General features: G+C 33.7%; 1 protein-coding gene across 1 annotated transcript in view; it reads right to left on the bottom strand.

The window, feature by feature from the left end:
* The window catches only part of LOC106469232, a gene marked incomplete at its 5' end in the record, with an annotated part of 55,667 nt that overhangs the window by 39,119 nt on the left and 2,343 nt on the right, over positions 1–14,205 (bottom strand). The window contains 6 exons of the mRNA XM_022397683.1: positions 1,461–4,124; positions 4,564–4,704; positions 5,526–5,645; positions 7,290–7,469; positions 9,143–9,232; positions 12,470–12,560. Of these exons, the coding sequence (XP_022253391.1) occupies positions 1,461–4,124; positions 4,564–4,704; positions 5,526–5,645; positions 7,290–7,469; positions 9,143–9,232; positions 12,470–12,560 (3,286 nt within the window). The remainder of the gene's footprint in view (positions 1–1,460; positions 4,125–4,563; positions 4,705–5,525; positions 5,646–7,289; positions 7,470–9,142; positions 9,233–12,469; positions 12,561–14,205) is intronic.

Raw genomic sequence — 14,205 nt, 5'->3', positions numbered from 1 at the left:
CATGTGGGTTATCATAATTTGAATTATAAGTATAATTTGGATGGGAATAACCTTAACAATTTTATGAAAGAAAGGGATCTTGGTGTAATAGTTGATCAGTCTCTAAAGCCATCCAAGCAGTGTGCTGTTGCTAATGGTAGGGCAAATAGGATTTTAGATTATACCTACAGAAATGTTGAATACAAGTCTAAAGAGGTTAAAATTTCATTGTTTTGGTCACTGGTTAGGCCACATTTGGAATATTATGTTCAGTCTTGGGCTCCTTACCTTAAAAAAGACATTGAATTGTTTGAATGGGTTCAAAGAAGAGTTACTAGAATGGTGCCTGGGATGAAGGGGTTGTCATATGAGGAGAGGTAGAAATGTCTCAAATTGTTTTCTCTTGAAAAAATAAGAGTTAGGGTGGATCTGATTGAGGTGTTTAAGACTATAAAGGAAATTGATAGTGTTGAAATCTCTCAAATTGTTTTCTCTTGAAAAAAATAAGATTTAGGGGGATCTGATTGAAGTGTTTGAGATTGTAAAGGAAATTGATAGTGTGGATGCATCATCTATTTTTCATAAATGACAGTAAGAATAGTAAGACTAGGGGACACAAGTATAAATTTTGGCAAGGTGGGAGTCATCTTCTGCTAAGATAGTTTTATTTTTCTAACAGGGTGGTTGGCCTTTGGAATGTGCTGCCTTCGGATTTTGTGGAAGCAGTAACTTTAAGTGAGTTTAAGAGAAAGCTTGATAAATATATGAATGATAAGGGCTGGCTTTAAGATTTTTATTATTTATTTATTTGTGAATTTTAATTTCGTTTAGTGGATGGGACAGCCAAGATGGACCAAAACGTTCCTTGTTGTCCCCTACACATTATATGAGTAAGTAACCAGTGTCTTTAATTTTAATTCTTACTGCAATGTTATAGCTTTCTCATTGAGATCTTGGAAGCATAACTTGAAGACAAATAAATGCACATTCAAATGTTTTTAAGAGCAATTAGATTAACTCAATATAGATCATATTCTTCAATTTGGTTCTGCCTATTTAAGGTTTTTTTAAGGGTCTGGAAGAATCAACACACTGTAAAAATATTTTCTAATGAATAAAATTTTAAAACAAGCATATTTAAAGCCATAATCTAACTGCTGTGAATCGCAGAAAAAGTCTTATGAGGCAACAAGAATTATCTTACACTAAAAAATTATCACTGGGAAGCTATAGCTTTCATCTGTTAAAATGTGTATTTGTTATGAATTCAGTGGAAGAAGTTGCACTCAAGTCAATGAGGTCATATTACATAACCAATTACTGGTGACTGACATCATGCTTCGTGTTAACATAGTTGATTAAATTTGGTAGTCTCTACATCTATCTCATCAATTTCCTTAACCATAATTGTCATATTTTTTTCATTTGAGTGTTCACTACCTTATCTGACATATATAGTATATGATAATATTTCAACTTACTGTTTTATTTGAACAGCTGTTACAGTTCGTATGACCCTGTCTTTGGTTCACCAAAACTTGATGTGGGCTCTGCCATAGTCCTGGAATGTAACTTGATGAAGCAATAACGGCTGTATGAGCAAGATCGTGAGCAGATGAGTGTTGCATCAACGGCTGAAGGTTTAGTCGCTGATCATCATTTGAAGATAACTTTATAAGATCATTAACTATGTACTTTCTTTGTTTCTTAACATATAGACAGGAGTCAGAAATGACCCGTCTTATAGTGAAAGTGTCTACAACAGGTAGGTTTGTTGACTTCATGGAGCTTTGACAAGGTTTACAACTAATGCATCTTTGGCAAAACTTACAAATGGAGTGCAATAAAGTTATGTCCTGATAAGTATTGTCTTTGATACATTTCTTTATGGCAGGTTCAGCTTCTAAACTAGAAACATGGGCTGCTTCCATTTGCTTTCTGTAACTGAATTTTGTTTTGAAAAGAGAATTGGCACCAGAGGGCATATGAAATTCTACCTGAGTCTCTCTATGTACTTGCCTCTTTCCACTTTTCAACACCAATTCCTTCAGTGCTTTGGGCTTAACAGGAGACAAAGAGAGACTGCTGTCAATACCAAGGTATTTCGATTCAACTGAAGTAGACTTCTCCGCAGTTTCAATTTTACACATATGGGGTAACCGAAGGGCTGGAAGAGTAATCCTTCTCATGTCATTTCGTCCTGCTTTGTATCCCTGAGGAGTAAGTAGAGTTAAGATTTTATCATAGCTAGGGTATATGCTTAGTTGATAAGTTGAAGGTGAGTCTTTCTTTCCTGTTTCACAGAAAAATGGGAATTGCCCTGTAGACGATGTGTCCATTACACTGTTGTCTAAATGAACTTTTCCTTCTTTATCGCTACTATTTGAGGTAGGAGAGATGCTAACTGATGGCTTTGTATCCAAGAGAGACACTGAATTTCCACCCGGAATCAGCACACCATCCATGTTTTGATCCAAGCACACACATCCATCATCACTATTCTGAAATGAAAGCCTCTGATCTTGAAGTCCTTGGGGCAACCCCAAACCACTGTCAGACGATGACACCATTAGAGGATCTACATCAACCCCACTGATTAAATGCTCAGGCAGAATTAATTCTGACTTTAACTTAAAGGTATCATTCACCTCAGGATCAATACTGGGTATGTTTACATCTGTCTGTGTATAGCTGGACATGGTGGAATATCCTTCATCTTTACCACTATGTTCTTGAACTTGTGATAACTTCTTGGTCAAAGCTGGATGATGGATTCCTTCGGAAACATCCGAAGTTGAATGTTTCAAAATTTCACCAGCTTCCGAGCATTCTTTCATGGACTGGAGAGTTAGAGAGGGAGAATTATGTGTAAGGTGTGAATGAACTTGTGCTTTTGTTGCTGAAGTAACAAAAGTTTGTAAATCATCACGTTTAGTGCACCACTTATTTACTTCGGTTGTTCTATGTCCTCTTCGAATAACAGTGTTAGTGTACTCTTCACCTAAGGAGTTTAGCTTTGAGCTATACTCATCTGTGTACCAATTTTCAAGAAGACTGTTTTTACCCGGAGAAACTGAATGTTTTGGACTTTCAGGAACTCTTGATTTGTTTGTTATAAACGAGGGCAGATCTACTTTTTCACAAGTGTTGTGGAGTTTATGTTCCAATGCAGGGAAGCTAACACTGTGTGAGGCTTCATGATGACCAGGAGGAACCATGTTTAGGGTTGTGGGACATGGAATGCTAGTCTCAGGGAAGCTAACACTGTGTGAGGCTTCATGATGACCAGGAGGAACCATGTTTAGGGTTGTGGGACATGGAATGCTAGTCTCAGGGAAGCTAACACTGTGTGAGACTTCATGGTGACCAGAAGGAACCATGTTTAAGGTAGGAAAGCTAACACTGTGTGAGGCTTGAGAGTGATCCTGAGGAACAATATCTAGGGTCGTGGAAAGTGGATTGCTAGCCTCTGACCAACAGATGTCAGTTTGTGATGACACTTTTGGAAAGGCAGAGTAAGTGTTCTGATTCTGCTGTGAAATGCAAGAAGAATTCCTGCTTACCAGAGGCTTGCAATAAGTTGCTGTATTTTGAGTTGTAGTTGTTTGTCCATACTGATTAACATGATATATATACTTTGTGTTATATTCTGTTGGAGTTAATAACTTCTGGAAAACTGATTCACAGGGAAAATTGTCTCGGTGCTCACTGGGGTTCTCAATGGTATGAAAACCTAGAATATCAGATGGCTGTCTTTGACTTTTTTTACTATATTCTTGTTGCCCTACTGCAACTTTACAACTTGCCAAGTCTCTTCTTATTCCTTTCAAGACCTTACTTTCTAAACAACTCTGGGTATCTTGAGGTTTAAATTTATTGTTTTCTAGCTTTTCTGCCTGTGTGGCATAATTAAATATTTCATCTTTGCTGTAACATTCTTGATCTGTTGGCCGAGGAATAAGGTCAGCCCATCGTTTCATCATACTTGATCTATAAAATTCATAAGATGTATTAGTCAAAAACGTTTTGGCTGAAATATCTGACTTTGGGATTGGTTGCCTGGAACTGTATCTTGGCATAGAAGGATGATCTCGAAGCCACTGGGGAGGAGAGCTCATTTTGGGGAGTCCTGGATGTGAAATAACCTGAAAGACAGAAACAAAATCTACTGCAATTTTTTCAGTTGTAGAATGAAAAACAATTCTAGTATGATGAAAAGGCTCTACAAGGGTTAGTTGCTTGCCACTTTAGTATTCGTAGTAACTGTACAGGTTTGTATTTTGTTTTTTACACAATTCATGAAAACCTTTTTTTTACTGAAGATGACAGTTAATAAAAACTTCAACAAATCATGAAATTTTTGAAGATTTATCTCAGTCTTTTTTGGACCACTCTTTCTCATCAGAAAACATAAAATAGTTTGTTAATCCTAAACAACTAAAAAAAAGCATAAAGATTTTAGATTGCACCGAATAGTGTTCTACTACACGAGACAGAACCATCCATCCCTTATCTGTGGTATTCCAAATTTATCTTTAATGGTTCTTATAAAGTGTTACCCTTTATTTTGTTTATGATACTCACATTTCCTTCACTACTTCGACTGCCGATTGAGTAATCACTGCAGAGACTGGCCAAGGAATCCGTACTGTCTTCGGACTGACTAGTGTGGGTTGGTGAGTTAAAACTTGACTGCTGACTAGGACCTTGATGATGTGGTCCAGACTCCAGGTTCCAAGAGAAGAAAAAAGTTCTCAGAAAGACACCACTATTGTTAAACTAACTCCCTTGTTTTATATACATCAAGGAACAGTATAAATTTAAGAAATTTTATTTTTAACATCATCAGATGAAAAACAGAAGAATATTAAAAATATATATACAGAAATTAATGCTCATACTTTTCTGTGCAGAAAACATTTACTATTAATAGTGACAAACTCCAATAACTATGCACATTTAAGCTAATGCTGCCATCCAAATATACCTGACTTTTACAAAGAAGAAAAAGTTCAGCAGCATGTGTTTTTATCTTTTACAACAGTGTTTTATAAACTGTGGGTGTGCCCCCCTCAAGGGGGTATGGCGTTTTGGTGTGTGAGCACAAAAATAATGATGGAAGAAACAGAAGAGTTGGAGATGACAATAACCTAATAAACCTATCACTTTGCTATCTAAGCTCTCTCTTTCCAAGCATTTTTTCAGATCTAAACCCAAGACTCTATTAGATCTGTCTGGTAAACAATCATGGGTTTAGATCTACCTGGTAAGCAGAGCCATGGGTTTAGATCTGTTTGGTAAACAGAGACAAAGGTTTAGATCTGTTTGGTAAACAGAGTCAGGGTTCAGATCTGTTTTGTACACAGTATCAAGAATTCAGGGCTGTCCAGTCTTAATTTACACTTTTCAGGAAAATTATAAACTTAGTGGATGATGTGTTACTATTTGGATTTGATTATTCTTACTTCAGAGCCCCTAAACTTATCAAACCATTAATACACACTTTTTTTTTTCAAGTACTTTATACAATACTTGCTAAACCTTACCTTAGAAAAGAGGTCTGCAGAGTAGAGAACTTGCTTTCTAAAAATGGCATCCAAAACTTTGTTCTGCTGTTCTAGATCCACAATTCTTTGCTGCAACTTTCTGTATTCCTCTCGTAAACCCTTCATATTAATGCAGACAAAAGGCACTAAAGTGTTGATCCTTTTTCTTCACATACATAATGATTTATACAAATGTAGTACGAAGAAACATTCTTCTAACAGACAGTATTACAATGTATCAAAACAAACTATACAAGAAACATTATTAAATCAAATCCCAATAGTCAGATCATCAAGATTTAGGAACTGAATGTATATATTTATATTACCCTGAGAACACCAGTTGGATAGTTGCAAAATAACTTCACTCTAGGCAGTCTTGCCCTAAAAAGCAGTGCCATTTTATCTGCCTACTTTATGCTCCAAAATGCATGCTTAATACATACCTTCAAAGATAACTTGGGCTAACAATATATATCCCATTTATTCACAGATTACATAAACCCAGACAAGTGAACACTCATGATATATGTCCCATTTATTCATTGATTACTTGAACCCGGACAAGTAAACACTCATGAAATATATCCCATTTATTCAGGGATTACTTAAACTCTTATATATATTTACAAATACTGGCTAATATAAAACACACCAATTGCTTGAACAAAGATTAATTTAGTTCAAATGAAGCCCTAAATACTGACAAAAAGCTGCATTACTGCTGCACGCATTATGGAAATGTGGCCTGAAAAACCTGACAGATTTAACACACTGATAAGATTCAGTTCAACATGGTAGCTGTTTAAATGGATTATGTTAAATGTTTCTTGGCATGAAGTAATGTAGCTAAATAGTGAAATAAGACAATTTACACACTAATGAGTACACTGGAATAGGTGGCAACTGCCTGTTTTCGAAGAAACACAACTGTAGAGTATGACATTTCAAACCCTTACATCTTGTGTTTTTTCTACTACAGGCAGTTGCCACCTATTCAAGAATTTACACACTGTCAAAACTTGGTTCAAGGTGATGGCTGTTTAAAATTATTATGTTAACTGTCTCTCAGCTTGAAGTAATGTAGCTAAATGTTAAAATGAAACAATTTACACTACTCAACAAGCAGTTTCACAAGAAATTGGCCAAAACATGACATCTGATGAGAAACTATAATATAAACAACAGAAATAGATTGTATTTGGTCAAAGCAGTCAATTGAATCCACACTTACAGAATACAAGAATTGATAAAAATAAACATGTAATAAGGAGAAAAGAAAGATTTTTTGATAAAGTAAATATTTTTGGAAATGCTACAGTTATTGATAACATAAATAAAAAATAAGAAGCAAAATCACCAGTATCTGCCAAATCAATTCAAAATTTACAGAACTACAAAATTAAAATCTACATCAGGTATTTTCTCACAAACTAAAATTTTTATTAGTTTCTATGTTAATGTAAAATTTTATTATAAGAACCATGTAAAATTTGGAGAAAATGATGTAATTCCCAAAAAAGTGTATTGCCCTCAGTAAATACCAAATTAGGATATTAAACTTACTTAATACCTTAGATTTGTTAATAAAGAGAAGTTTAATTCAAATGAGCAATTTATGAACTTTTTAGCTAATATAAATTTCTGTCTTTCAATCTTGTTAGGGTAAGAAACATATTATCCAAAAATTTAGTTTCAGTATATATTAAGAACTCCTAATGACAGAAAGGTTAAACATTTCAGTTTTTTTTTTTCTATACTAACCTTCTGTGCTAATAGTGTTTGTACAACCTGGCTTACAATATCATCGAAGCAGTTTTCAAACTGAAACTGCTGTTGTTCATTCTCTATCAACAAAGCAGCATTTTGTTGTTCGAGAAGTCTGGCCCTTTCGAGCACAATCTGATACAAAGACTGCTTTTTCTGATACTCTTGGTCTTTATACTGTGAAAACAGAAAATAATACATTTTTACTGTAATAATGTCTTTTACAAATTTTTGAATAGCCCTAAAACTTCTACCTGAGGTTAGTTTCTTTAGAATCAGAAAAATGTGCTAAGATTTATGCTTCCAGTGAATTTTGTTGTAAAGTTTACATTTTAACATTTACGCATATCAATTTCAAGTGTCTATATTTAGGTAGTTTAATTTTTAAATAAATTAAATTATCAGAGATGAATATCCCTTGCACATTTTACCTACAAGCACACATTAAACTGCTTCAGGTATCAGGGAGCTGTGGGAGATAAGAATAATCCAAAACAAAGTAAACTAAGTTGAATGGACTTGTTAGGTGCACTTTGAAAACCTACAAAAAATGTTAAACTCAAAGAAATTAAGTCTGATTCTCAGCTCAATTTCATTAAACATTTAAGCATTCCTGTTTCAGTTCTAAGTTTCAATCTCACTTTTTGGTAGTAAAATCTAAGAGTAAGAACTCAAAATCTCTCATGAATTATCAGCACTTGCTTTGATTCCAGATCTATTGTTAACAGTCTGAATAAAGTAAAAAGTAAAGGCTGCATTAAAAAACAAAGTATAATACTAAATTATACACAGATAAGTTCTTTGAATAAGCATCAAGAGAACTGCAGACTAGAAAATAATTTGTTATGTTTATTATTGGATTGATATTCAGTTTTGTTCTAAGTAGGTAGCTTGCATGGATCACAAGTTAATATCAATAGATTATCCCCCTTTGGTGTTGCTAAACTCTTTCTACATAGAATGTGGTTGGAGAACTATGTAGCTACAATTAGAAAAGTTAATGATGAACTATATAATATCCAATAAATAATTAAAATTCACTAAAAGTGCCTTCCAACAGTGATCTAGAATTAGTTTTCAAGCAATACAGCTTTTCAGCTCATTAGTTTACCTCTTGCGGGGAAATCTTCAATTGAAAATTAGTCTTTCCCTCTGTTTGTATCAAGATTTGGTAAAAGTCCATTGTTTTTTTGTAAAATTTAGCAATAGAAGAGATTTTTTCAGAGCTAAACTTGTCAATATACAATGGGAGAATGTTCAAAAATCATGTTTATCCTTGTCTCAGTTGCAAGTGAAAGTTGAAAGGTGCATTGGAAAGCAAATGTCGTGGATGCAGGAGGGGGTTGATTCCTGTTGAAGTTAAAGTGGTAAGAAAGAAATGTCATACAAAAAAAGTTAGAATCCAATCGAAAGAAGACAAGAAAACTGTGAAAGCAGAAGAAATAGTACGAATAAGATACTGTTCTTCTCATCTTAACCATTTTCACTGTCCTAGACATGTCTATCTGAATTCAGCCAACAAAAGCCAAAATGAATTGTTGTTTCTACTTAGTGCACAGAGTCTTCTAGATGTCATGAACATGTTGAAAACCATTCTTACAATGTAAATTAGAGTTAAAATGGTAGCCTTGCTCAGGAAACTTAACACCAAAATAACATTTTGGGACTTTCTCTGCATTTTTCAAAGCAAGAAATCGAAACCTAAATTAATGCAAAGTTTTATATGAGAACTTGGTCAGATGGATTTTCTTTCGTTTAGAGTTTTCAACAAAACATGGTAATTTCTGCAAGTTCGACTCATGATCTTAGGGTTAATACAACTAATTATTTATTTTTACATGATAACTTACTGATGCTTTCAAGCGACAAAGCTCATTCAAAAGCAAAACATTTTCTTTCTCCATAGAAGTCAGGCAGGTCTGGTAATTCCTGATTTTACTCTATAAAAAACAAAAAAGTATGTTTAAAAAATTCTATGCATTCATTTAAACCTGTCATTTTAGCAAAGGAGTTTAAAGATAGTGAGCTGATATGATCTGTTTGAATAACATAATGAAAAATGCAACCATAGTACACTGTCATAGAAACAGAAAACACCCCCCAGTTCTCACACCAGAGATAATAGAATTTATTATAAGAGATAATAATCTGCTCGAAAGAGAGAAATAATACAACAATATTTTGTTTAAGAAACAAGTGTTAAAAGTACTTTTACTTATTGTATTTTAAACAAAAATTAATAACTGTTGTCATGATTAATACTAATTATCATAATCTAAGTCTAATTATTAAGTAGATACTGATACATTTATGTTCTACATTTTAGTTGGTAATCTGCTTCTGTCTTCAGTGAATTCCTGAGTATGTTTGTGTTTGTGTGTGTGGTATGGGCTTGAATTAATAAAAAATGATGTGACTTAGGGCTTAACAAGATTAGTGTTAAAGCTGTCTCTGGAACAAAAATGTTGATCATTTTTTAATTATGTAATGTTGACTGGAGCATAGTTATACATAAATAAAACGAATGTGAACTCCAGAAAATCTTACAAGTTGTTTTATTCACTCAACATTTTAGCTTTATACCTATATCAAGAAGATACAATTTCTGTAATGAACTCTATCACTAACAGTCATAATTTGAGTAACAGTGTTCATTACAGAAATTGTATGCTCCTGATGAAGGCATAAAGACTAACATCTCATGAATAAAACATGGCTGTTTTATTTATGTGTAGAAATGTCGATCAATTCCAGAACAATAAAGTTAACAATAGAAAGTATTGATAGTCAATTTATTTATGAAATATGCTAAAAATTTGTTTTTTCCCTTTAGTAGTGTCTGTCTTTGAATATAGTGTATTTGATGTCAATGTACAACAATTGTTTAGACTATTTGTAAACTAATTATGAGAGTTTTTGGTTTAAAATGCTTCACTGGAGCATTGAGTATGTGTTGTTTAGTTCTAGTGAGTTCAAAGGTCAAACAGACAAATATTACCAAATGAGATTTTAATTATATAAGATTTAACTCCTCACCTGTTTAACTTACTTTAATTAAACCCCATAATTACCAAGTTAAAAGTTCAGTCAACAAAGTTCTTGTACTGGTTTTAGACCTAAACTTACAATAATCTTATCATTTCCTTTTTCACAGCTAAATATTAACCATAACATGTTAGTGTGGAAACAGTGGTGTAGTGGTATGGGAACGGCATTCCCTTACCTTTTTTTTGTAGCTGGAACGCCATTCCCTCACAATTTTGAATAAATTCAACTTTACAAATCTCAAACTTCATGAAGTTTTGCCCACCTCTAGAAAAAAGAATTATTAATCCTTTCATCCAAGTTGTAGGCAAGTTATCAAAGTATAATGAAAGAAAAGATTGCAAAATGCAAAATAAAATGTGTAGTTCTATTAGCATTGATCACAAAGTTCCTAACAACTTATGGTCAGAGTTTATACTTCTCACTTTTTCTATAGTTATTATACTGTCAGCAGCTGACTTAGAAACTTGACGAAACAAAATGAATAGTACTGTCAGAACTTTTCAGTATGGACGACGAAATTCCAAAGTCAATCTCCTGAGAATTTCTACTTCCAATCTTTTCACACCTATTTCCTTTATTTATCTTACTGTTAGCAACTGAAGTAGAAATCTTTCGAAAACAAAGCAATGAATCGCCACTCTTGGCATTAGACTTTTCCCAACTTTGAAAACACAGTTGGGTAGGGTTTATCAGCTTGTTTGTAGTACAGTAATTGCAACAATCACTGTCTAAAGTACTCTATAAAAGTGAGAGAAAATATTTACAATATGGCTGTATACAAAGTCTGATCTAATAAACTTGTTAGGTATTTGAATGTTAGTTACTTCCTGGGATTTAGCGGTATAGGTGTAGAAGTGTATAAGAGCTTATGAGCATATTGTTTCCTATTTATCCATACTTACACAGTAACCAATACATGCTTAGTTTCCAGTAATATAAATATGGCCCATTTTGGTTTAACTAATATTTCTAGCTTAACTTTCTTGTTAATCACTTTAGAAGCCTTATAAAAATGGATATTACTACAGTTTATGCAGAAAAGTTAATTTGTCACAACATACCATTTTTAGTAGCAAAGAAGGGACATAATTGTAAAAATGCCTTAGAAGCAGAGAATGCCATTAAGGAGATGAAGTTTCATTAATAACACTGACAGATAACAACAAGATGATCAATTTTTAACCAGTATCATAAACAATATGAAACAATGGTTATTCACACCAACTTCTTCTCATGAACCAAATGGGTCACTGCCAGGCCCTTCTATTTCCATTCCAAACATAATTTCTGAGCTCTGTACCTTAGAAGTCAAAGAGTGGCCAGCAGAGATAAATGCAGGCTTTGGAAAAAGGGAAATAGAGTCTCTTTGCAAATGTTTCAGATTTCCATTTTCAATAAACAACCACAGCATACAGAGACTTTCTAGACAACTGTGGGTGCCATATTCCATCAGATTTGTTAATGGGGTGTTCAAAAGTCATTCCATGCAATTCTTTCAAATCCAAACAAGGCACAAACCTTATCAATAAGGAAACGAGGTCTAGGCTGTTAATTCATTATCTTCACGGCTCTCTGATTCAAAACTGGAAACCAGATGACTATGGATACAAATGGCTTTGGTGTCATCGTTCAGTAATTGATACACGAACAAGAGTAACCAAGTCCAAAGAACTCACTATAGATCAAGTTTGGAAGTTCTGTTAATCGAGGAATTCAAAAGTTCAAGGTGAGAGAAAATTATTTTTTTATTGTAACATTTTCAAATGTAGATTCCAATTTCAATTACAATTTACAGCTACTATTTCTGAAATATGTGTTTTTATATATTGGTGATGTAATAAATACTAATCATAGTAACACTTTCAAAATGTATTCCCTCACTTCTGTATTTACCACTACACCACTGTGTGAGAAAAAAGTAAAGCTGACAGAACACTCAAAACCTGACAATCAAAATTGTAATAATCTACATTTTTCAACTATATCATACCAATAAATTCAATTTCTAATTCGTAACTTAAGTTCTTTCTACCTTAATATAAGACATAATTCTAATAAAGAGTAACATATATGTAACAAAATATAGATGACGACTATTAGAACAAGATTTTATGGTTGTTAAAACTTACCTCATATGCTAAAGCAAGAGATGATTTCTCATGCTTCAACTGGTCCACACGAGACTTGAATTGTAGCATATTCGTAACCATTTCTTCCATCCTAGAAACATACTAATAATTTACTTCCTACTAACAGCAACATGAAAACTTTAAACTTCAAGTGGTTAATGCTGACATATCTCTCATAATAACTTTCTAATAATAAGTGGCTACTTTTAAAAGCTGGCAACTTTTAGTTGACCTGTAATTCATGAATAAGCAAAATCTTAAGTCTTCATATCTAAGTTAGTAGCTCACAGCTTTAATTCACTCAAAATGGTAACAAAATCACAACACCATATGCAGGGCTGACGGGGAGGGGGGGCAGCTGCCTCGGGGCCCAGCAGTGGGATGTTCCAAAGCTCACTAGAAATGCATACTACTTAATGAGCTAAATTGGCTTGCTTTTTCATGGATTCATGAAGAAACTTGTCACCTACATTTTTTTTTATGAAAAATAAGCAAAAGTTAGTAAATACAAAGAAGGGGGGCTGATGATATTACTGACAACGGGGGCCTGGGATGGCTCTTGATGCTACTGACTATATGCAGACCAGAAACAAAATAGCTGTAACAATGCTGGAATACCCTACATGGACCAGAATATAACAGTTGTAACAATATTATAGCACCCTACTGTAACTGTAACAATGCTGGAACACTCTTTATGGACAAGGAAGAGATAATTCTGAATTATTTTCAAGCATTATCCATAAATAAGCCAATCTGATAAAAGTCAGTATACATTTTGAAAATTAGTCAATACAATGAATGTGAATAATTGTGACGAAATACTTCTCAAATGACTATTAAAACATTCTTTGTTTAAGAAAATCTGATAATGCTACTTTTTTACAAATTTTAATTAATCTTTCACAACTTGTATTAAAATGTTTTGTATACAGACAGGCTAACATTTTCTAGAAAGTTTCATTTATTTTTTAGTTTCCTCAAATTTATATAAGGGCTAAAAGAAGTGAATTTAATTGTAATGAGCTTATTCTATTGAGCAACAAATTTCAGCCCTTGGCTTCTGCAAACAAGGAACTATTGGAGGGAAGGAAAACAAAGGGTCGGAGAAGGATGATGATGATAAGGAGGATATAATTATAGGTGATTCCTTGAAACAGCATGTGGATAGGATAGTCTGTGGGGTAAATAGGAAGAAAATAACCAGATTATGCTACTCAGGAGCATAGATGGAGGATATAACTGACAGAGTAGGAGATATAATAAAGGGGACTAACAGAGATGCAGTTTTGTGGTGTATGTTGGGGATATTGATGTAAGGAAAGGTAGGTCAGAGGATCTAATTAATAAGTACAAGTGGTCGATAAAGGCATTCAAAGAAAATGGCCATAACTTAATTTTGTCAGGGATAATGCACAGAATTAACTGTGGGGATGAAGTTATAAATAGGTCACTAGGGTTAAATTCTTGGCTTAGTTTAGTAGGTAAGGATGAGCAGATTGGCTGGTTGGACTTGTGGGATCAGTTCAGTGGAAGAAAGAAGCTTTTCGAAATGGATGGTTTACATTTAAATAGGATAGGGGCTGGCTTGTTTGCTAAGGCTAATAACTCAGTTGTAAGGGAAGTTTTAAACTACAACTAGATAGCAGTGAGAGCCAGGAAAAATTGAATGCCAAAAAAGAATAAGAGGCAGAGAAAAGTTTAGCATAGGAAATGAGTATAGAAGTAGTTATAAG

Source organism: Limulus polyphemus, unplaced genomic scaffold (genome assembly GCF_000517525.1).
Source record: "Limulus polyphemus unplaced genomic scaffold, Limulus_polyphemus-2.1.2 Scaffold3368, whole genome shotgun sequence".
Lineage (NCBI taxonomy): Eukaryota > Metazoa > Arthropoda > Merostomata > Xiphosura > Limulidae > Limulus > Limulus polyphemus.
The sequence above is the reverse complement of the archived record's forward strand: the minus strand, read 5'-3'. Positions and strand labels throughout refer to the sequence as shown.